This window comes from Astyanax mexicanus, chromosome 2 (assembly GCF_023375975.1).
Source record: "Astyanax mexicanus isolate ESR-SI-001 chromosome 2, AstMex3_surface, whole genome shotgun sequence".
Lineage (NCBI taxonomy): Eukaryota > Metazoa > Chordata > Actinopteri > Characiformes > Acestrorhamphidae > Astyanax > Astyanax mexicanus.
Window position 1 is genome coordinate 69,483,762 of NC_064409.1, and position 24,377 is coordinate 69,508,138.

The 24,377-nt window shown below is 44.4% G+C and overlaps 1 protein-coding gene and 1 long non-coding RNA gene across 3 annotated transcripts in view; one reads left to right on the forward strand and one right to left on the reverse strand.

Moving 5' to 3' along the window:
• Positions 1-24,377, forward strand: part of wu:fb13g09 (ATP-binding cassette sub-family C member 5) — a 97,555-nt gene that overhangs the window by 58,708 nt on the left and 14,470 nt on the right. For both annotated transcript variants that reach the window (XM_022672040.2, XM_049474862.1), the window contains exons 20-22: positions 21,252-21,405; positions 22,456-22,584; positions 23,649-23,835. In XM_022672040.2, coding sequence (XP_022527761.2) covers positions 21,252-21,405; positions 22,456-22,584; positions 23,649-23,835 — 470 coding nt within the window. The remainder of the gene's footprint in view (positions 1-21,251; positions 21,406-22,455; positions 22,585-23,648; positions 23,836-24,377) is intronic.
• On the reverse strand, positions 594-2,721 carry LOC125799066 (uncharacterized). The gene is made up of 2 exons (XR_007437888.1): positions 2,647-2,721; positions 594-1,362 (listed from the first exon to the last, which is right to left on the reverse strand). It is a non-coding gene; the product is annotated as an uncharacterized LOC125799066 (long non-coding RNA).

Sequence of the window (24,377 nt, forward strand, 5' to 3'; positions counted from 1 at the left end):
CCTCCAGTACTGTGAGTGTATGGAGGAGCTGCTGTATGGAGCAGCTATCAGTCAAAAGTTTGGACACCCCGGGCACCTCAGCCAGCGCTTTGCAACCACCTATTAACTGTTTAGCAACCACTCTCTCTTTCTCACTCTCTCTCTACTTCTCTCACTCTCTCTTTCTCACTCTCTCTCTACTTCTCTCACTCTCTCTTTCTCACTCTCTCTACTTTTCACTCTCTTTTGCTCTCTGCTTCTCTATTTCTCACTCTCTCTTTTGCTCTCTACTTCTCACACTCTTTTGCTCTCTACTTCTCTATTTCTCACTCTCTTTTGCTTTCTACTTCTCTATTTCTCACTCTCTCTTTTGCTCTCTACTTCTCGCTCTCTCTTTTGCTCTCTACTTCTCACTCTCTCTTTTGCTCTCTACTTCTCTATTTCTCACTCTCTTTCTCACTCTCTCTCTACGTCTCTATATCTCACTCTCTCTTTTGCTCTCTACTTCTCTATTTCTCACTCTCTTTTGCTCTCTACTTCTCTATTTCTCACTCTTTCTTTCTCACTCTCTCTCTACGTCTCTATTTCTCACACTCTCTTTCTCACTCTCTATTTCTCTATTTCTCACTCTCTCTTTTGCTCTTTACATTTCTTTATTTCTCACTCTCTCTTTCTCTCTTTCTCACTCTCTCTCTACTTCTCTATTTCTCACTCTCTTTTGCTCTCTACTTCTCTATTTCTCACCCTCTTTTGCTCTCTACTTCTCTATTTCTCACACTCTTTCTCACTCTACTTCTGAATTTCTCACTCTTTCTCACTCTCTCTCTACGTCTCTATTTCTCACTCTCTCTTTTACTCTCTACTTCTCTATTTCTCACTCTTTCTCTCTTTCTCACTCTCTCTCTACGTCTCAATTTCTCTTTCTCGCTACTTTTCTATTTCTCTATTCTCTCTTACTCTTTCTTTATTTCTCGCTCTTCTCTCTACTTCTCTTTCACTCTACTTTTCTATGTCTTGCTTTCTCTTTCTATCTATCTCTCTACTACATCCTCTTTCTTTCTCTACTTCTTTATTTCTCGATGTCCCTTTTTCTCTAATTCTCTTTTTCTCGCTCAATATTTCTCTCAACTTTTCACTCTTTTTCTCACATTCTCGCGTGTTCTTTCTCTTTTTCTCGCGATTTTCTCCCTACTTCTTTATTTCTTGCTCTCCCTTTTTCTGTACTTCTACATTTAACACTCTCTCTTTTTCTCTACTTCAACCATTTCAGAAATGATAGCAACAACCTAGCAACCAGTTATCAACATCTTAGCAACCACCTGGTAAACATTAGCAACTGCCTAGCAACCACTTTAGAAATGATCACAACCGCTCAGCAACCATCTGGAATATGTTAGCAACTGCCTAGCAACCAGTTAGCAACACCTTAGCAACCACCTGGAAAATGTTAGCAACTGCCTAGCAACCACTTAGCAACACCTTAGCAACCACCTGGAAAACGTTAGCAACTGCCTAGCAACCACTTAGTAACAACCTGGAATACATTAGCAACTTCCTAGCAACCACTTTAGGAATGATAGCAACCACCTAGCAACCAGTTAGCAACACCTTAGCAACCACCAGGAAAACGTTAGAAACTGCCTAGCAACAGCTTAGCAACCACTTTAGAAATGAAAGCAACTGCCTAGCAACCACTTAGCAACCACCGGGAAAACGTTAGCAACTGCCTAGCAACCACTTAGCAACCACTTTAGAAACGATAGCAACTGCCTAGCAACCACTTAGCAACACCTTAACAACCATTGGGAAAACGTTAGCAACTGCCTAGCAACCACTTTAGAAATGATAGCAACTGCCTAGCAACCACTTAGCAACTGCCTAGCAACCACTTGGAAAACGTTAGCAACTGCCTAGCAACCACTTAGCAACTGCCTAGCAACCACCTGGAAAACGTTAGCAACTGCCTAGCAACCACTTAGCAACCACCTGGAAAACGTTAGCAACTGCCTAGCAACCACTTAGCAGCTGCCTAGCAACCACCTGGAATATGTTAGCAACTACCTAGCAACCACTTAGCAACCACCTGGAAAATGTTAGCAACTGCCTAGCAACCACTTAGCAACTGCCTAGCAACCACTTGGAAAACGTTAGCAACTGCCTAGCAACCACTTAGCAACTGCCTAGCAACCACCTGGAAAACGTTAGCAACTGCCTACCAACCACTTAGCAACCACCTGGAAAACGTTAGCAACTGCCTACCAACCACTTAGCAACCACCTGGAAAACGTTAGCAACTGCCTAGCAACCACTTAGCAACTGCCTAGCAACCACCTGGAATACGTTAGCAACTGCCTAGCAACCCATTTAGCAACCACCTGGAAAACGTTAGCAACTGCCTAGCAACCACTTAGCAACTGCCTAGCAACCACCTGGAAAACGTTAGCAACTGCCTACCAACCACTTAGCAACCACCTGGAAAACGTTAGCAACTGCCTACCAACCACTTAGCAACCACCTGGAAAACGTTAGCAACTGCCTAGCAACCACTTAGCAACTGCCTAGCAACCACCTGGAATACGTTAGCAACTGCCTAGCAACCCATTTAGCAACCACCTGGAAAACGTTAGCAACTGCCTAGCAACCACTTAGCAACTGGCTAGCAACCACCTGGAATATGTTAGCAACTGCCTAGCAACCACTTAGCAACCACCTGGAAAACGTTAGCAACTGCCTAGCAACCACTAAGCAACTGCCTAGCAACCACTTGGAAAACGTTAGCAACTGCCTAGCAACCACTTAGCAACTGCCTAGCAACCACCTGGAATATGTTAGCAACTGCCTAGCAACCACCTAGCAACCACCTGGAAAACATTAGCAACTGCCTAGGAACCACTTAGCAACCACCTGGAAAACGTTAGCAACTGCCTAGCAACCACTTAGCAACTGCCTAGCAACCAGTTAGCTACATTTTAGCCACCACCTGGAAAACGTAAGCAACTGTTTAGCAACCGCCTTGCAACCACTTAGCAACCATGTGTAATACATTAGCAAATAACTAGCAACCGCTTAGCAACAGCTTAGTAACCACCTGTAAGACGTTAGCAACTGCCTAGCAACCACTTTCAAGATTTTAGCATTTATCCAAATGTTTTTAGATTTCAGGGTTTAACCAAACATTTTTAGTTTTCAGCGTTTAACCAAACATTTTTAGATTTCAACGTTTAACCAAACATTTTTAGATTTCCGTGTTTTTGGCATTTAGCGTTTAGCAACCATTTTAAATTTTTAACGTTATTAGCGTTCTTTTCCAAGCCAACTTAAAGTTCGTTCACGAACTTTACCTTTTCTAGTTATTATTATTATTCTTACGCCTTTTTTTCTGTACGCTACTCCTCCTAGAGCTTTCAACGTAGAATCACGAAACTTTCACGGATCGTAGGACCTATGCCAACTTAGCGTGCTTGTGCTTTTTGGAGCGATTTATCGTACGGTTTTCGTAAAAACTTCGTAAACGTACGCATTTTTTCCCCATAGGAATGAATGGGGCGAAATTTTAAACGTCCGTAACCGCCACAATTTTTGAGATACGAAGACCAAATTTGGCGAGCTTATAGATCTTACCGAGATCTGTAAATTAATCACAGGTTGCGAAGCGATACGACGTACGGTTTTCGTACAATTTTCGTACGAAGTTTTCCCATAGAAATGAATGGGGGGCCCAGAGTTCCATCTCGCACACGAGCAGCTCTGCGCACGGAACCCCTTCTCTCCCCTGCTCCTCCAGTACTGTGAGTGTATGGAGGAGCTGCTGTATGGAGCAGCTATCAGTCAAAAGTTTGGACACCCCGGCACCCCAGCCAGGGTTTAGCAACCACCTATTAACTGCTTAGCAACCACTCTCTCTTTCTCACTCTCTCTTTCGCTCTCTACTTCTCTAATTCTCACTCTCTTTCCCACTCTCTCTCTATTTCTATATTTCTCACTCTTTCTTTTGCTCTCTACTTGTCTACTTCTCACTCTCTCTTTTGCTCTCTACTTCTCTATTTCTCACTCTCTTTTGCTCTCTACTCCTCTATTTCTCACTCTCTTTCTCACTCTCTCTCTACGTCTCTATTTCTCACTCTATTTCTCACTCTCTCTCTACTTCTCTATCTCACTCTCTTTCTCACTCTCTCTACGTCTCTATTTCTCACTCTCTCTCTACTTCTCTATCTCACTCTCTCTTTCTCACTCTCTCTCTACTTCTCTAATTCTCACTCTATCTTTCCCACTCTCTCTCTACTTCTCTATTTCTCACTCTTTCTTTTGCTCTCTACTTCTCTACTTCTCACTCTCTCGTTTGCTCTCTAATTCTCTGTCTCACTCTCTCTTTTGCTCTCTACTTCTCACTCTCTCTTTTGCTCTCTACTTCTCTATTTCTCACTCTCTCTTTCTCACTCTTTTCTACGTCTCTATTTCTCACTCTCTCTACTTCTCTATTTCTCACTCTTTCTCACTCTCTCTCTACGTCTCTATTTCTCACTCTCTCTCTACGTCTCTATTTCTCACTCTCTCTCTCTACTTCTATATTTCTCACTCTCTCTACTTCTATATTTCTCACTCTCTTTTTCACTCTCTCTCTCTACGTCTCTATTTCTCTTTATTTCTCACTCTCTCTACTTCTATATTTCTCACTCTCTTTTTCACTCTCTCTCTACGTCTCTATTTCTCACTCTCTCTCTACTTCTCTATTTCTCACTCTCTTTCTCACTCTCTCTCTACGTCTCTATTTCTCACTCTCTCTACTTCTCTATTTCTCACTCTCTCTTTTTCACTCTCTCTCTACTTCTCTATTTCTCACTCTCTCTTTCTCACTCTCTCTACTTTTCTATGTCTCTTTCTTTCTACTTTTCTATTTCTCTATTTCTCTCTTACTCTCTCTTTATTTCTCGCTCTTCTCTCTACTTCTCTTTCACTCTACTTTTCTGTCTTGCTTTCTCTTTCTATCTATCTCTCTACTACATCCTTTTTCTTTCTCTACTTCTTTATTTCTCGATCTCTCTTTTTCCCTAATTCTCTTTCTCTCGCTTAATATTTCTCTCTACTTGTCACTCTTTTTCTCACATTCTCGGGTGTCCTTTCTCTACTTCTCACGCTGATTTTCTCTCTACTTCTCTATTTCAGGCTCTCCCTTTTTCTGTACTTCTACATTTAACACTCTTTCTTTTTATCTACTACTGCCTAGGAACCAGTTAGATACACCTTAGCAACCACCTGGAAAACATTAGCAACTGCCTAGCAACCACTTAGCAACCATGTGTAATACGTTAGCAACTGCCTAGCAACCAGATAGCAACACCTTAGCAACCACCTGGAAAACGTTAGCAACTGCCTAGCAACTGCTTAGCAACCACTTTAGAAATGGTAGCAACTGCCTAGCGACCAGTTAGATACACCTAGCAACACCTTAGCAACCACCCCAGATACCATAGCAACATCTTAGCAACCACCTAGCAACACCTTAGCAACCACCCTAGACACCATAGCAACACCTTAGCAACCGCCTAGCAACACCTTAGCAACCACCTTGCAACCACCTAGCAACACCTTAGCAACCACCCCGGATACCATAGCAACACCTTAGCAACCACCTAGCAACACCTTAGCAACCACCTAGCAACACCTTAGCAACCACCCTGGATACCATAGCAACACCTTAGCAACCACCTAGCAACACCTTAGCAACCACCTAGCAACACCCTAGCAACCACCTAGCAACCACCTAGCAACACCTTAGCAACCACCCTGGATACCATAGCAACACCTTAGCAACCACCTAGCAACACCTTAGCAACCACCTAGAAACACCTTAGCAACCACCCAGGATACCATAGCAACACCTTAGCAACCACCCCGGATCCCATAGCAACACCTTAGCAACCACCTAGCAACCCTCTAGCAACCACCTAGCAACACCTTAGCAACCACCCCAGATACCATAGCAACACCTTAGCAACCACCTGGAAAATATTAGAAACTGCCTAATAACCACTTAAAAACCATTTGGAATACGTTAGGAATTGCCTAGCAACAAGTTAGCAACACCTTAGCAACCACCTGGAATATGTTCGCAACTGCCTAGCAACCAATTAGCAAGCACTAAGCAACAATGTGGACTACATTAGCAACTGCCTAGCAACTACCTAGCAACCACTTAGCAACACTTTACTTTATAAGATAATTATAAGCTTTTCACCATGTTAGCCAAAACTTTTGGACTTCAACATTTAGCCGAAAGTCAACAGCATAGCAACCACTCTTCACACGCTTTAGACAGAAATATCTTAGCAACCATTTTAACTATTCAACGTTATTTAACTATTTAACGTACTTTTCCAAGCCAACTTAAAGTTCGTTATCGAACTTTCCTTTTCTAGTTATTATTATTATTCTTACGCCTTTTTTTCTGTACGCTACTCCTCCTAGAGCTTTTATCGTAGAATCACGAAACTTTCACGGATCGTAGGACCTATAGTGAATTACGTTGCTTGTGCTTTTTGGAGCGATTTATCGTACGGTTTTCGTAAAAACTTCGTAAACGTACGCATTTTTTCCCCATAGGAATGAATGGGGGAGAATTTTGAACGTCCGCGACGGTCACAATTTTTGAGATACGGAGACCAAATTCGGCGAGCTAATAGATCTTATCAAGATCTTTAAATTAATAAAAGATTGCGAAGCGATACGACGTACGGTTTTCGTACAATTGTCGTACGAAGTTTTCCCATAGAAATGAATGGGGGGCCCAGAGTTCCATCTCACAGACGAGCAGCTCTGCGCACGGAACCCCTTCTCTCCCCTGCTCCTCCAGTACTGTGAGTGTATGGAGGAGCTGCTGTATGGAGCAGCTATCAGTCAAAAGTTTGGACACCCCGGGCACCTCAGCCAGCGCTTTGCAACCACCTATTAACTGTTTAGCAACCACTCTCTCTTTCTCACTCTCTCTCTACTTCTCTCACTCTCTCTTTCTCACTCTCTCTACTTTTCACTCTCTTTTGCTCTCTACTTCTCTATTTCTCACTCTCTTTTGCTTTCTACTTCTCTATTTCTCACTCTGTCTTTTGCTCTCTACTTCTCGCTCTCTCTTTTGCTCTCTACTTCTCACTCTCTCTTTTGCTCTCTACTTCTATATTTCTCACTCTCTCTTTCTCACTCTCTACGTCTCTATTTCTCACTCTTTCTTTCTCACTCTCTCTACGTCTCTATTTCTCACACTCTCTTTCTCACTCTCTCTACTTCTCTATTTCTCACTCTCTCTTTTGCTCTTTACATTTCTTTATTTCTCACTCTCTCTTTCACTCTTTCTCACTCTCTCTCTACTTCTCTATTTCTCACTCTCTTTTGCTCTCTACTTCTCTATTTCTCACTCTCTTTCTCACTCTACTTCTGAATTTCTCACTCTCTTTCTCACTCTCTCTCTACGTCTCTATTTCTCACTCTCTCTTTTACTCTCTACTTCTCTATTTCTCACTCTTTCTTTCTCTCTTTCTCACTCTCTCTCTACGTCTCAATTTCTCTTTCTCGCTACTTTTCTATTTCTCTATTCTCTACTCTTTCTTTATTTCTCGCTCTTCTCTCTACTTCTCTTTCACTCTACTTTTCTATGTCTTGCTTTCTCTTTCTATCTATCTCTCTACTACTTCCTCTTTCTTTCTCTACTTCTTTATTTCTCAATGTCCCTTTTTCTCTAATTCTCTTTTTCTCGCTCAATATTTCTCTCAACTTGTCACTCTTTTTCTCACATTCTCGCGTGTTCTTTCTCTTTTTCTCGCAATTTTCTCCCTACTTCTTTATTTCTTGCTCTCCCTTTTTCTGTACTTCTACATTTAACACTCTCTTTTTCTCTACTTCAACCATTTTAGAAATGATAGCAACAAACTAGCAACCACTTATCAACACCTTAGCAACCACCTGGTAAACATTAGCAACTGCCTAGCAACCACTTTAGAAATGATCACAACCGCTCAGCAACCATCTGGAATATGTTAGCAACTGCCTAGCAACCAGTTAGCAACACCTTAGCAACCACCTGGAAAATGTTAGCAACTGCCTAGAAACCACTTAGCAACCACTTTAGAAATGATCACAACTGCCTAGCAACCACTTAGCAACCATGTGGAATACGTTAGCAACTGCCTAGCAACCAGTTAGCAACACCATAGCAACCACCTGGAAAACGTTAGCAACTGCCTAGCAACTGCTTAGCAACCACTTTAGAAAAATTAGCAACTGCCTAGCAACCAGTTAGGTACACCTTAGCAACCACCTGGAAAACATTAGCAAGTGCCTAGCAACCACTTAGCAACCATGTGGAATACGTTAGCAACTGCCTAGTAACCATTTAGCAACCACCTCGGATACCATAGCAACACCTTAGCAACCGCCTAGCAACCACCTAGCAACACCTTAGCAACCACCCCGGATACCATAGCAACACCTTAGCAACCATCTAGCAACACCTTAGCAACCACCTAGCAACCACCTAGCAACACCTTAGCAACCACCTAGCAACACCTTAGCAACCAACCCAGATACCATAGCAACCGCCTAGCAACACCTTAGCAAGCACCCCGGATACCATAGCAACACTTTAGCAACCACCTAGCAACACCTTAGCAACCACCTAGCAACACCTTAGCAACCACCCCGGATACCATAGCAACCGCTTAGCAACCGCCTAGCAACACCCTAGCAACCACCTAGCAACACCTTGGCAACCACCCTGGATACCATAGCAACACCTTAGCAACCATCTAGCAACACCTTAGCAACCACCCCAGATACCATAGCAACACCTTAGCAACCGCCTAGCAACACCTTAGCAACCACCTTGCAACCACCTAGCAGCACCTTAGCAACCACCCCGGATACCATAGCAATACCTTAGCAACCGCCTAGCAACACCTTAGCAACCACCCTGGATACCATAGCAACACCTTAGCAACCGCCTAGCAACACGTTAGCAACCACCTAGCAACCACCCGGATACCATAGCAACACCTTAGCAACCACCACAGATACCATAGCAACACCTTAGCAACCACCTAGCAACACCTTAGCAACCACCTAGCAACACCTTAGCAACCACCTAGCAACACCTTAGCAACCACCCCAGATACCATAGCAACACCTTAGCAACCACCTAGCAACACCTTAGCAACCACCTACCAACACCTTAGCAACCACCCCGGATACCATAGCAACACCTTAGCAACCACCTAGCAACCACCTAACAACACCTTAGCAACCACCCAGGAGACCATAACAACACCTTAGCAACCACCTAGCAACACCTTAGCAACCACCCCAGATACCATAGCAACACCTTAGCAACCACCCCAGATACCATAGCAACACCCTAGCAACCACCTAGCAACACCTTAGCAACCACCCCAGATACCATAGCAACACCTTACCAACCGCATAGCAACACCTTAGCAACCACCTAGCAACCACCTAGCAACACCTTAGCAACCACCCCGGATACCATAGCAACCGCCTAGCAACCGCCTAGCAACACCCTAGCAACCACCTAGCAACACCTTGGCAACACCCCGGATACCATAGCAACACCTTAGCAACCACCTAGCAACCACCTAGCAACACCTTACCAACCACCCTGGATACCATAGCAACACCTTAGCAACCACCTAGCAACACCTTAGCAACCAACCCGGATACCAAATCAACACCTTAGCAACCACTTGGAAACCATGTGGAGTATGTTAGCAACTGCATAGCAACCAGTTAGCAACCACTTAGCAACCACCTGGAAAATATTAGAAACTGCCTAGCAACCACTTAACAACCATGTGGAATACATTAGCAATTGCCTAGCAACCAGTTAGCAACAGCTTAGCAACCACCTGGAATATGTAAGAATCTGCTTAGCAACCAATTAGCAAACACTAAGCAACGATGTGGAATACATTAGCAACTGCCTAGTAACTACCTAGCAACCACTTAGCAACACTTTAATTTATATAGGTATATATAAAGTAAAGTGTTTATATTACTTTATAAGACAATTATTAGCTTTTCACCATGTTAGCCAAAACTTTTTGGACTTTAACATTTAGCTGAATGTCAACAGCAAAGCAACCACTCTTCACACGCTTTAGACAGAAATATCTTAGCAACCATTTTAACTTTTTCAACGTTATTAATGTACTTTTCCAAGCCAACTTAAAGTTCGTTATCGAACTTTCCTTTTCTAGTTATTATTATTATTCTACGCTAAAATTTCTCAACGCTACTCCTCCTACAGTTTTCGAGCTAGAACCACCAAACTTCACAGGATGGTAGAACCCATAGCCGTGGAGTGTGCTTGTGCTTTTCTAAGCGATCGGAGAACCAGGGTTCTAGCACGGTTCCGTCAAAGTCACTTTTTTCCCCATAGACTTCCATTCACACTTTTTTCAAACTGCTCTAAAAGTCACAATTTTCAAGCTAGAACCACGAAATTCACAAGACATACAGAACTTGCAGAGACGTTTCAGACGATATGCTGATCTCACCGATACGATTTACGGTTTTCGTAAAATTATCGTACGAACTTTCCCCATAGGAATGAATGGGCGGAATGTTGGCCATCTCACACACACCAGCCGATCCTGCGCACGGCCCCCCTCTCTGCCCTGCTCCTCAGTACTGTATCTGTATGGAGAAGAGACTGCTGAACACAACCCACACCAGAACCAATACCACACTACACACACCACACACCACACAAAATCCACACACCACACACTCTACACACCCCACACACTCCACACCACACATACCCCACACCACACATACCCCACACCACACACACCAAACCCCACACACACACCACACACTCTACACACCCCACACAACACACAGTCCACTCCCCACACTACATACACTCCACACCACACACAATCCACATCACACACACTCCACACCACACACTCCACACTTCACACCCCACTCCACAGCCCACACCACACACACTCTACACACCACACACACCCCACACCACACACAGTCCACAGCCCACACTACACACACTCCACACCACACACTACACACATTCCACACCACACATACCCCACACCACATACTCCATATCCCACCCCAAACACAGTCCACACCCCACCCCACACACAACCAACACCACACCACACACTCTACACACCCCACACACTCCACACCCCACACACTCCACACCACAAACACTTCAAACCACACATACCCCACACCACACACGCTTCAAACCACACATAACCCACACCACACACACACTCCACACCACACAAACCCCACACCACACACACTTTAAACCACACACACACTTCATACCCCACACCACACACACTCCACCACACACATACCACACACACTTCACACCCCACACCACACACACTAAACAGCACACATACCCCACACCACACACACTTCAAACCACACATACCCCACACCACACACACTTCAAACCACACATACCCCACACCACACACACTTCAAACCACACATACCCCACACCACACACACTTCAAACCACACATACCCCACACCACACACACTCCACACCACACATACCCCACACCACACACACTCCACACCACACAAACCCCACATTACACACACTTCAAACCACACAAACCCCACACCACACACACTTCAAACCACACATACCCCACACCACACACACTTCAAACCACACATACCCCACACCACACACACTCCACACCACACAAACCCCACACCACACACACTTTAAACCACACACACTCCACAGCTCACATAGCCCACACCACACACACTCCACCCCACACACACTTCATACCCCACACCACACACACTTTAAACCACACACACACTCCACAGCTCACATACCCCACACCACGCACACTCCACCACACACATACCACACACACTTCACACCCCACACCACACACACTCCACAGCACACATACCCCACACCACACACACTTCAAACCACACATACCCCACACCACACACACTCCACACCACACATACCCCACACCACACACACTTCAAACCACACATACCCCACACCACACACACTTCAAACCACACATACCCCACACCACACATACTCCACACCACACAAACCCCACACCACACACACTTCAAACCACAGAAACCCCACACCACACACAATTCAAACCACACATACCCCACACCACAGACACTTCAAACCACACATACCCCACACCACACACACTCCACACCAAACAAACCCCACACCACACACACTTTAAACCACACACACTCCACAGCTCACATACCCCACACCACACACACTCCACCACACCACACTCTCTACACACCACACCACACACACTCCACAACACACACACACACTCCACACCTAATACACACAACTCACCCCACACTCCACCACACATACACCACACTCCACCCCACATTCCAAACACACCACACCAAACACACTCCACAACCCACTCCACACCCCACTACACAACTTAGTAACTATTTGACAAGCCAACTTAAAGTTCGTTCACGAACTTTGCCTTTTCTAGTTCTTATTATTATTATTCTATTCGCAAAATTTAATCACTATCTCCTCCTAGGGCTTTTGACGTAGAACCACGAAACTTTGCAGTATCGTAGGACCTATACCCGAATAGGTTGCTTGTGCTTTTTTAAGCGATACATCGTACGGTTTTCGTAAAAACTTCGTAAACGTACGCATTTTTTTCCCATAGGAATGAATGGGGCCAAATTTTAAATGTCCGTAACCGCCACAATTTTTGAGATACGAACACCAAATTCGGCGAGCTTATAGATCTTATCGAGATCTTTAAATGAATAGCAGGTTGCGAAGTGATACAACGTACGGTTTTCGTACAATTGTCGTACGAAGTTTTCCCATAGAAATGAATGGGGGGCCCAGAGTTCCATCTCACACACGAGCAGCTCTGCGCACGGAACCCCTTCTCTCCCCTGCTCCTCCAGTACTGTGAGTGTATGGAGGAGCTGCTGTATGGAGCAGCTATCAGTCAAAAGTTTGGACACCCCGGCACCCCAGCCAGGTTTTAGCAACCACCTATTAACTGCTTAGCAACCACTTAGCAACACCTTAGCAACCACCTGGAAAACATTAGCAACTGCCTAGCAACCACTTAGCAACAACTTAGCAACCACTTTAGAAATTATAGCAACTGCCTAGCAACCAGTTAGCAACCACTTAGCAAACACCTGGAAAACGTTAGCAACTGCCTAGCAACCACTTAGCAACTGCCTAGCAACCACTTGGAAAACGTTAGCAACTGCCTAGCAACCACTTAGCAACTGCCTAGCAACCACCTGGAATACGTTAGCAACTGCCTAGCAACCACTTAGCAACCACCTGGAAAACATTAGCAACTGCCTAGCAACCACTGAGCAACCACCTGGAAAACGTTAGCAACTGCCTAGCAACCACTTAGCAACTGCCTAGCAACCACCTGGAATACGTTAGCAACTGCCTAGCAACCACTTAGCAACCACCTGGAAAACGTTAGCAACTGCCTAGCAACAACTTAGCAACTGCCTAGCAACCACCTGGAAAACGTTAGCAACTGCCTAGCAACCACTTAGCAACCACCTGGAAAACGTTAGCAACTGCCTAGCAACCACTTAGCAACCACCTGGAAAACGTTAGCAACTGCCTAGCAACCACTTAGCAGCTGCCTAGCAACCACCTGGAATATGTTAGCAACTACCTAGCAACCACTTAGCAACCACCTGGAAAATGTTAGCAACTGCCTAGCAACCACTTAGCAACTGCCTAGCAACCACCTGGAATACGTTAGCAACTGCCTAGCAACCACTTAGCAACCACCTGGAAAACGTTAGCAACTGCCTAGCAACCACTTAGCAACTGCCTAGCAACCACCTGGAAAACGTTAGCAACTGCCTAGCAACCACTTAGCAACCACAAGGAAAACGTTAGCAACTGCCTAGCAACCACTTAGCAGCTGCCTAGCAACCACCTGGAATATGTTAGCAACTACCTAGCAACCACATAGCAACCACCTGGAAAATGTTAGCAACTGCCTAGCAACCACTTAGCAACTGCCTAGCAACCACTTGGAAAACGTTAGCAATGGCCTAGCAACCACTTAGCAACTGCCTAGCAACCACCTGGAAAACGTTAGCAACTGCCTAGCAACCACTTAGCAACCACCTGGAAAACGTTAGCAACTGCCTACCAACCACTTAGCAACCACCTGGAAAACGTTAGCAACTGCCTAGCAACCACTTAGCAACTGCCTAGCAACCACCTGGAATACGTTAGCAACTGCCTAGCAACCACTTAGCAACCACCTGGAAAACGTTAGCAACTGCCTAGCAACCACTTAGCAACTGCCTAGCAACCACCTGGAATATGTTAGCAACTGCCTAGCAACCACTTAGCAACCACCTGGAAAACGTTAGCAACTGCCTAGCAACCACTAAGCAACTGCCTAGCAACCACTTGGAAAACGTTAGCAACTGCCTAGCAACCACTTAGCAACTGCCTAGCAACCACCTGGAAAACATTAGCAATTGCCTAGCAACAGCTTAGCAGCTTTTTCAGAAATAATAGCAACCGCCTAGCAACACATTAGCAATCAAAAGTTTAACCAAAAGTTTTACGATTTCAGCATTTAAACAAGCGTTTTTAGATTTCAGCGTTTAACCAAACGTTTTTAGATTTCAGCGTTTAATCAAACGTTTTTAGATTTCAGCGTTTAACCAAATGTTTTTAGATTTCAGCGTTTAACCAAACGTTTTTAGATTTCAGCGTTTAATCAAACAATTTTAGATTTCAGCGTTTAACCAAATGTTTTTAGATTTCAGCGTTTAAACAAAAGTTTTTAGATTTCAGCGTTTAATCAAACATTTTTAGATTTCAGCGTTTAACCAAATGTTTTTAGATTTCAGCGTTTTTAGCATTTAGCGTTAACAGCAAATCAATGAGTCTTCACACTCTTCAGACGGAAAAAGCTTAGCAACCATTTTAACTTTTTAACGTTATTAGCGTTCTTTTCCAAGCCAACTTAAAGTTCGTTCACGAACTTTACCTTTTCTAGTTATTATTAAGTTGGCTTGTCAAAGCCAACTTATAGTTCTTCTTATTCTTCTTATTATTATTATTATTCTACGCTAAAATTTCTCAACGCTACTCCTCCTACAGTTTTCGAGCTAGAACCACCAAACTTCACAGGATGGTAGAACCCATAGCCGTGGAGTGTGCTTGTGCTTTTCTAAGCGATCGGAGAACCAGGGTTCTAGCATGGTTCCGTCAAAGTCACTTTTTTCCCCATAGACTTCCATTCACACTTTTTTCAAACTGCTCTAAAAGTCACAATTTTCAAGCTAGAACCACGAAATTCACAAGACATACAGAACTTGCAAAGACGTTTCAGACGATATGCTGATCTCACCGATACGATTTACGGTTTTCGTAAAATTATCGTACGAACTTTCCCCATAGGAATGAATGGGCGGAATGTTGGCCATCTCACACACACCAGCCGATCCTGCGCACGGCCCCCCTCTCTGCCCTGCTCCTCAGTACTGTATCTGTATGGAGAAGAGACTGCTGAACACAACCCACACCAGAACCAATACAACACTACACACACACCACACCACACATACACCACACCACACACATCAAACCACACATACCCCACACCACACATACCCCACACCACACACACCAAACCCCACACACCACACCCCACCACACTATACACCCCACCACACACACTCCACACACCACACCACACTCTACACAACACACACTCCACACCACACATACCCCACACCACACATACCCCACACCACACACACCAAACCCCACACACACTATACACCCCACCACACACACTCCACACACCACACCACACTCTACACAACACACACTCCACACCACACATACCCCACACCACACACACTCCACACCACACAAACTCCACAGCCCACACCACACACACACACGCACACACCACACATACACCACACCACACACACTTCAAACCACACATACCCCACACCACACACACTCCACATCACACATACCCCACACCACACACTTCACACCCCACATCACACACACTTACCACATGACACAAAGTCCACTCCCCACACTCACTCCACACAAAACATACTCCACACCACACAAACTCCACAGTCCACACCACACACACTCTACACACCACACACACCCCACACCACACACAGTCTACACCCCACACTACACACACTCCACACCACACCCTACACACATTCCACACCACACATACCCCACACCAAACACACTCCACCACACACACTACACACCACACACACCACACACAGTCTACACCCCACACTACACACACTCCACACCACACCCTACACACATTCCACACCACACATACCCCACACCAAACACACTCCACCACACACACTACACACCACACACACCCCACACCACACACAGTCTACACCCCACACTACACACACTCCACACCCTACACACATTCCACACCACACATACCCCACACCAAACACACTCCACCCCACACACCACACATACCCCACACCACACACACTTCAAACCACACATACCCCACACCACACATAATCCACACCACAAAAACCCCACACCACACACACTTTAAACCACACACACTCCACAGCTCACATAGCCCACACCACGCACACTCCACCCCACACACACTTCATACCCCACACCAACACACTTTAAACCACACACACTCCACAGCTCACATACCCCACACCACACACACTCCACCCCACACATACCACACACAATTCACACAACACCACACACTCCACACCACACATACCCCACACCACACACACTCCATACCACACACACACTCCACAGCTCACATACCCCACACCACACACACTCCACACCACACACACCCCACACCACACACAGTCTACACCCCACACTACACACACTCCACACCACACATACCCCACACCAAACACACTCCACCACACACACTACACACCACACACACCACACACAGTCTACACCCCACACTACACACACTCCACACCACACCCTACACACATTCCACACCACACATACCCCACACCAAACACACTCCACCCCACACACTCCACACCACACATACCCCACACCAAACACACTCCACACCACACACACCCCACACCACACACAATCTACACCCCACACTACACACACTCCACACCACACCCTACACACATTCCACACCACACATACCCCACACCAAACACACTCCACCCCACACACACTACACACCACACACACCCCACACCACACACAGTCTACACCCCACACTACACACACTCCACACCACACCCTACACACATTCCACACCACACATACCCCACACCAAACACACTCCACCACACATACCCCACACCACACACACTTCAAACCACACATACCCCACACCACACACAATCCACACCACACAAACCCCACACACACTTTAAACCACACACACTCCACAGCTCACATACCCCACACCACACACACTCCACCCCACACATACCACACACAATTCACACAACACCACACACTCCACACCACACATACCCCACACCACACACACTTTAAACCACACACACACTCGATACCTCATATACCCCACACCACACACACTTCACACCACACATACCCCACACCCCACACACTCCATAACACACACACACTCCACAGCTCACATACCTCACACCACGCACACTCCACCCCAAACATACCACACACTTCACACCCCACACCACACATACCCCACACTCTCCATACCACACACACACTCCACAGCTCACATACCCCACACCATACACACTCCACCCCACAGACACTTCACACCACACATACCCCACACCACACACACTCCACACCTGACACAAACCCCACACTCCACCACACATACACCACACCACACACACTCCACACCACACATACTCCACACACCACAACACACTCTCTACACACCACACCACACACACTCCATAACACACACACTCCACACCTGATACACACAACTCACCCCACACTCCACCACACATACATCACTCCACACCACATTCCAAACACACAACACCAAACACACTCCACAACCCACTCCACACCCCACACACTCCACACCACACACACACACTACTCAACTTAGTAACTATTTGACAAGCCAACTTAAAGTTCGTTCACGAACTTTGCCTTTTCTAGTTATTATTATTATTCTTCCCCACTTTTGTTAAACGCATCTCCTCCTAGGGCTTTCAACGTAGAATCACGAAACTTTCAGGGATCGTGGGACCTATAGTGAATTACGTTGCTTGTGCTTTTTGGAGCGATATATCGTACGGTTTTCGTAAAAACTTCGTAAACGTACGTCATTTTTTCCATAGACAATGAACTAGAAGATTTTTGAACGGCTGTGAACGTCACAATTTTTGAGATATGAAGACGAAATTCGGATGGTCTATAGAACTTAGTGAGTTCTTTCCGAAAATATGCTTTACGAAACGATACGTCGTACGGATTTCGTACAAATGTCGTACGAAGTTGCCCCATAGAAATGAATGGGGGGCCCAGAGTTCCATCTCACACACGAGCAGCTCTGCGCACGGAACCCCTTCTCTCCCCTGCTCCTCCAGTACTGTGAGTGTATGGAGGAGCTGCTGTATGGAGCAGCTATCAGTCAAAAGTTTGGACACCCCGGCACCCCAGCCAGGGCTTTGCAACCACCTATTAACTGCTTAGCAACCACCTTAGCAACCACCTGGAAAACGTTAGCAACTGCCTAGCAACCACTTAGCAACACCTTAGCAACCACTAGGAAAACGTTAGCAACTGCCTAGCAACCACTTAGCAACCACTTTAGAAATGATAGCAACTGCCTAGCAACCGCTTAGCAACACCTTAGCAACCACTAGGAAAACGTTAGCAACTGCCTAGCAACCACTTTAGAAATCATAGCAACTGCCTAGCAACCACTTAACAACATCTTAGCAACCACCTGGAAAATGTTAGCAACTGCCTAGCAACCACTTAGCAACCATGTGGAATACGTTAGCAACTGCCTAGCAACCACTTAGCAACACCTTAGCAACCACCTGAAAAACGTTAGCAACTGCCAAGCAAACACTTAGCAACCACTTTAGAAATGATAGCAACTGCCTAGCAACCACTTAGCAACCACTTTAGAAATGATAGCAACTGCCTAGCAACCACTTAGCAACCACATGGAAAACGTTAGCAACTGCCTAGCAACCACGTAGCAACCACTTTAGAAACGATAGCAACTGCCTAGCAACCACTTAGCAACACTTTAACAACCACTAGGAAAACGTTAGCAACTGCCTAGCAACCACTTAGCAACCACTTTAGAAATGATAGCAACTGCCTAGCAACCACTTAGCAACCACATGGAAAACGTTAGCAACTGCCTAGCAACCACTTAGCAACCACTTTAGAAACGATAGCAACTGCCTAGCAACCACTTAGCAACACCTTAGCAACCACCTGGAAAACGTTAGCAACTGCCTACCAACCACTTAGCAACCACTTTAGAAATGATAGCAACTGCCTAGCAACCACTTAACAACCACTTTAGAAATGATAGCAACTGCCTAGCAACCACTTAGCAACCACATGGAAAATTTTAGCAACTGCCTAGCAACCACTTAGCAACCACATTAGAAACGATAGCAACTGCCTAGCAACCACTTAGCAACGCCTAAACAACCACTAGGAAAACGTTAGCAACTGCCTAGCAACCACTTAGCTACCACTTTAGAAATGATAGCAACTGCCTAGCAACCACTTAGCAACCACATGGAAAACGTTAGCAACTGCCTAGCAACCACTTAGCAACCACTTTAGAAACGATAGCAACTGCCTAGCAACCACTTAGCAACACCTTAGCAACCACCTGGAAAACGTTAGCAACTGCCTAGCAACCACTTAGCAACCACTTTAGAAATGATAGCAACTGCCTAGCAACCACTTAGCAACCACTTTAGAAATGATAGCAACTGCCTAGCAACCACTTAGCAACCACATGGAAAACGTTAGCAACTGCCTAGCAACCACTTAGCAACCACTTAAGAAATGATAGTAACTGCCTAGCAACCACTTAGCAACACCTTAGCAACCACTAGGAAAACGTTAGCAACTGCCTAGCAACAGCTTAGCAACCACTTTAGAAATGATAGCAACTGCCTAGCAACCACTTAGCAACCACTTAAGAAATGATAGTAACTGCCTAGCAACCACTTAGCAACACCTTAGCAACCACTAGGAAAACATTAGCAACTGCCTAGCAACCACTTAGCAACCACTTTAGAAATGATAGCAACTGCCTAGCAACCACTTAGCAACCACATGGAAAACGTTAGCAACTGCCTAGCAACCACTTAGCAACCACTTTAGAAACGATAGCAACTGCCTAGCAACCACTTAGCAACGCCTAAACAACCACTAGGAAAACGTTAGCAACTGCCTAGCAACCACTTAGCAACCACTTTAGAAATTATAGCAACTGCCTAGCAACCACTTAGCAACCACATGGAAAACGTTAGCAACTGCCTAGCAACCACTTAGCAACCACTTTAGAAACGATAGCAACTGCCTAGCAACCACTTAGCAACACCTTAGCAACCACCTGGAAAACGTTAGCAACTGCCTAGCAACAGCTTAGCAACCACTTTAGAAACGATAGCAACTGCCTAGCAACCACTTAGCAACCACTTAAGAAATGATAGTAACTGCCTAGCAACCACTTAGCAACACCTTAGCAACCACTAGGAAAACATTAGTAACTGCCTAGCAACCAATTAGCAATGACTTTAGAAATGATAGCAACTGCCTAGCAACCACTTAGCCACTTTAACCAATTGTTTTTAGATTTCAGCGTTTAACCAAACATTTTTAGATTTCAGCGTTTAATCAAACGTTTTTAGCATTTAGCGTTTAGCCAACAGTTAACAGCATATCAACGACTCTTCACACTCTTCATACGGAAAAAGCTTAGCAACCATTTTAACTTTTTAACGTTATTAGCGTTCTTTTCCAAGCCAACTTAAAGTTCGTTCACGAACTTTGCCTTTTCTAGTTAAAATTTAGTATTGTGTTTTTGTAAATTGCAAAACAAAATATAACAAAATTATTTTTTTTTATTTTATCCAATTTTTTAACAAATTGTTCCCTCTCATTTTGGTTCTCGTTCTCGCTGCAGTGGATGTGCGATTGGTGACACAGGCCGAGATGCTGATGCAGAACCTGACCCTGGTGCTCTTCTGTCTCGGAGTGGTCAGCACTGTTTTCCCTTGGTTCCTCTTCTCCATCATCCCTATTGGTGTCTTCCTTTTCGTTGTCAATCGCATCTCCAGGTTAGGTTTCACTGGCTTATTCAGAGCTTTAAATCATGGTTAAGAACTGGGCAATATATTACATTACAGTACGGTATATTTGTAATATCTATGTATTATGAAGCATTATATACAAGATATCTAGCCATCTTAATGTGCTTTAATTGTGCATGGGTGGTGTGTGTGGAAATGGCTTGGTTCATGAATGGTGAAATGACACTCATAATTAAAGAAGCATCATGACAAATTTATTTAACCATCTCAAACATCTTAATCCAGTGCAGTTACTGTAACGGAATCACTGTTATACTTACTTAGATACACAGTTAGCTATTTAGGAATGTTTATTTAGGAATCTATGTAGGAACAGCGCAATCATTCTGTGCATCTTTTCTAGTTTACACATATTTCTTTTAAAGCTGAGAGTAAAACAGAAGAATGCCCTCATTTATCTATTTAATAATAACTCCTCTATTAAATAATCATAATAAGAATAATAGAACATCTTCTATAAACATATTACTAAAGCCAGCGGTTCCAAAAGATGTTTTTTTTCCCTGCTTCCGTCCCTTTTTTCCGTTCCGTCCCTTTCCTGCCTCATGCTCATCCCAATCCTTTTAATGAGAAAAAGGGGTGATTCATAGCGGCCTTGTTATTCACAGCCTTTGCCTATTTTATTCTGCATCTAAAAGTAGAAATCACCCCACCTTTAGCCAATAAAGGCCTATCTCTCACATTGCTGCAGGCCCAGACACCGCTGTCCTGCTGGGTTTAGCATTGACGTGTGACAGGCCTTATAAAAGTCCCTATAAATCAGCACCCGGGCCTCAGAAATGACTCGCGCTCTGCCAGGATGCGCCCTTCAGCTTCACACTTATTGTCCCCTGTGGGCTTCCATTAACCTGTCACATGGCACGCAGCTAGGCGAGACCCTCAGTCAGACAGCTTTGATCACACTTCAGGCCAGCTTAACTGGGAATATTGTGTGACTTGTGTGACTCCGTGATGAGGTGTGTGGGATCTCAAAAAGTTTTCTTTTTTTCCTGAATCACTGTCTGTCTGTCCCCAAAGGGTTCTGATTCGTGAGCTGAAAAGGCTGGAGAACATCAGCCAATCACCTTTCACCTCGCACATCACCAGCAGCCTGCAGGGCCTGTCCACCATCCACGCCTACGGCCGCGGAGCCGACTTCCTGCACAGGTGAGGCTGAGGCATTTACTCTAAATCCTTATTTTCCAAATAATAACACTAGACATTTTAGTTTAGGCAGTATTTAGTCATGCTTTCAGATATGTTTGCCTTTTTCCTTCATAATCTGCATTTGTGACCTTTTATTAGCGTTCTGAGGAAAAAAAAAAAAGCTTATTGGATTTGGTCTTTTCACTTCTCATTTAGACTACATTCATATGTCAGCACCACCAGCGTTTGACAGCAAATATTCACATGCCCATAGCAAACACTGTAACCCCCAGGCAGTGCTTCTCTATACTGAGAACTGTCTCTTCCCTATCTCCCCACTGACTCTAACTCTTTAAAACCTAAACCATAAAATAATTCCCCACATTCCCTAACTATATGATTAATTGTTTATCCATATACTAATTTATACAGCTCTGAAAAAAAATTAAGAGACCCCTTCAGTTTCTGAATTAGTTTCTCAGATTTTACTACGTATAGGTTTATGTTTGAGTAAAATGAACATTGTTGTTTTATTCTATAAACTACAGACAACATTTCTCCCAAATTCCAAATAAAAATATTGTCATTTAAAGCATTTATTTGCAGAAAATGAAAAATGGCTATAAGAGTTCAGAAATCAATAATTGGTGGATTAACCCTGGTTTTTAATCACAGTTTTCATGCATGTTGGCATGTTCTCCTCCAGCAGTCTTGCACACTGCTTATGGATAACTTTGTGCCACTCCTGGTGCAAAAATTCAAGCAGTTCAGTTTGGTTTGATGGCTTGTGCTCATCTATCTTCCTCTTGATTAAATTTCACAGGTTATAAATTTGGTAAAATCAAAGAAACTCATAATTTTTAATTGGTCTTTTATTTTTTGTCCCAGAGCTGTATATTCCTCAGGTCTACGCTTCTGTTTTCTTTAGCTTCTGTGGGACATGGCAAAAGTCATGGGACACGATACAAGTCTCAAATATGTTTCAAATATGGTACACTTGACTTCAACTGCCATTTTTGGTCAGTATGTTTACAGTGAAGTAGCTTTTATAAATACATACTTTGTTTGTGTGTGTGTGTGTTTAGATATCAGGATCTGCTGGACAGTAACCAGGCTTCCCACTACTTGTTCAGCTGTGCTATGCGCTGGCTGGCAGTGCGTTTAGACCTCATCAGCATCTCACTCATCACCACAGTAGCCCTGCTTATTGTCTTCATGCACGGCCACATCCCTCCAGCCTACGCCGGCCTGGCCATCTCCTATGCTGTTCAGGTACAGAGCCCATTAAATACACTTACTGCTTACAGCTTCACATACACACCCACCCTGCCTGTCAAAAGCCCAGAGACCATGTGACACCTTATAAATATGTATGTATGTATGAGTATTTTGTGATGTTTTAAATGAGAAAAATCAAACACATGCAATGCAGTCAGCATCTAACTAGAAGTGCAAAATAGGAAACATACAAAAAAAAGGCAAAAAAAAAAAAAGGTTACACACTAATATTTTGACCAGCTTTAGCTGTGGCATTTTTTCGATAAGCTTCTGCAATGTCACAAGACTTATTTCAATCCAGTGTTGCATAATTTTTTCAACAAGATATTGCAGCATTGATGATGGTATAGTCTGACCCGCTGCACAAACCCTGCTTCAGCACATCCCAAAGATACTTAATGAGGTTAAGGTCTGGACTCTGTGGTGAACAATCCATGTGTGAAAATGATGATCTCATGCTCCCTGAATCACTCTTTCACAATTCCCGCCTCATGAATCCTGACATTGTTATCTTGGAATATGGCCATGCCATCAGG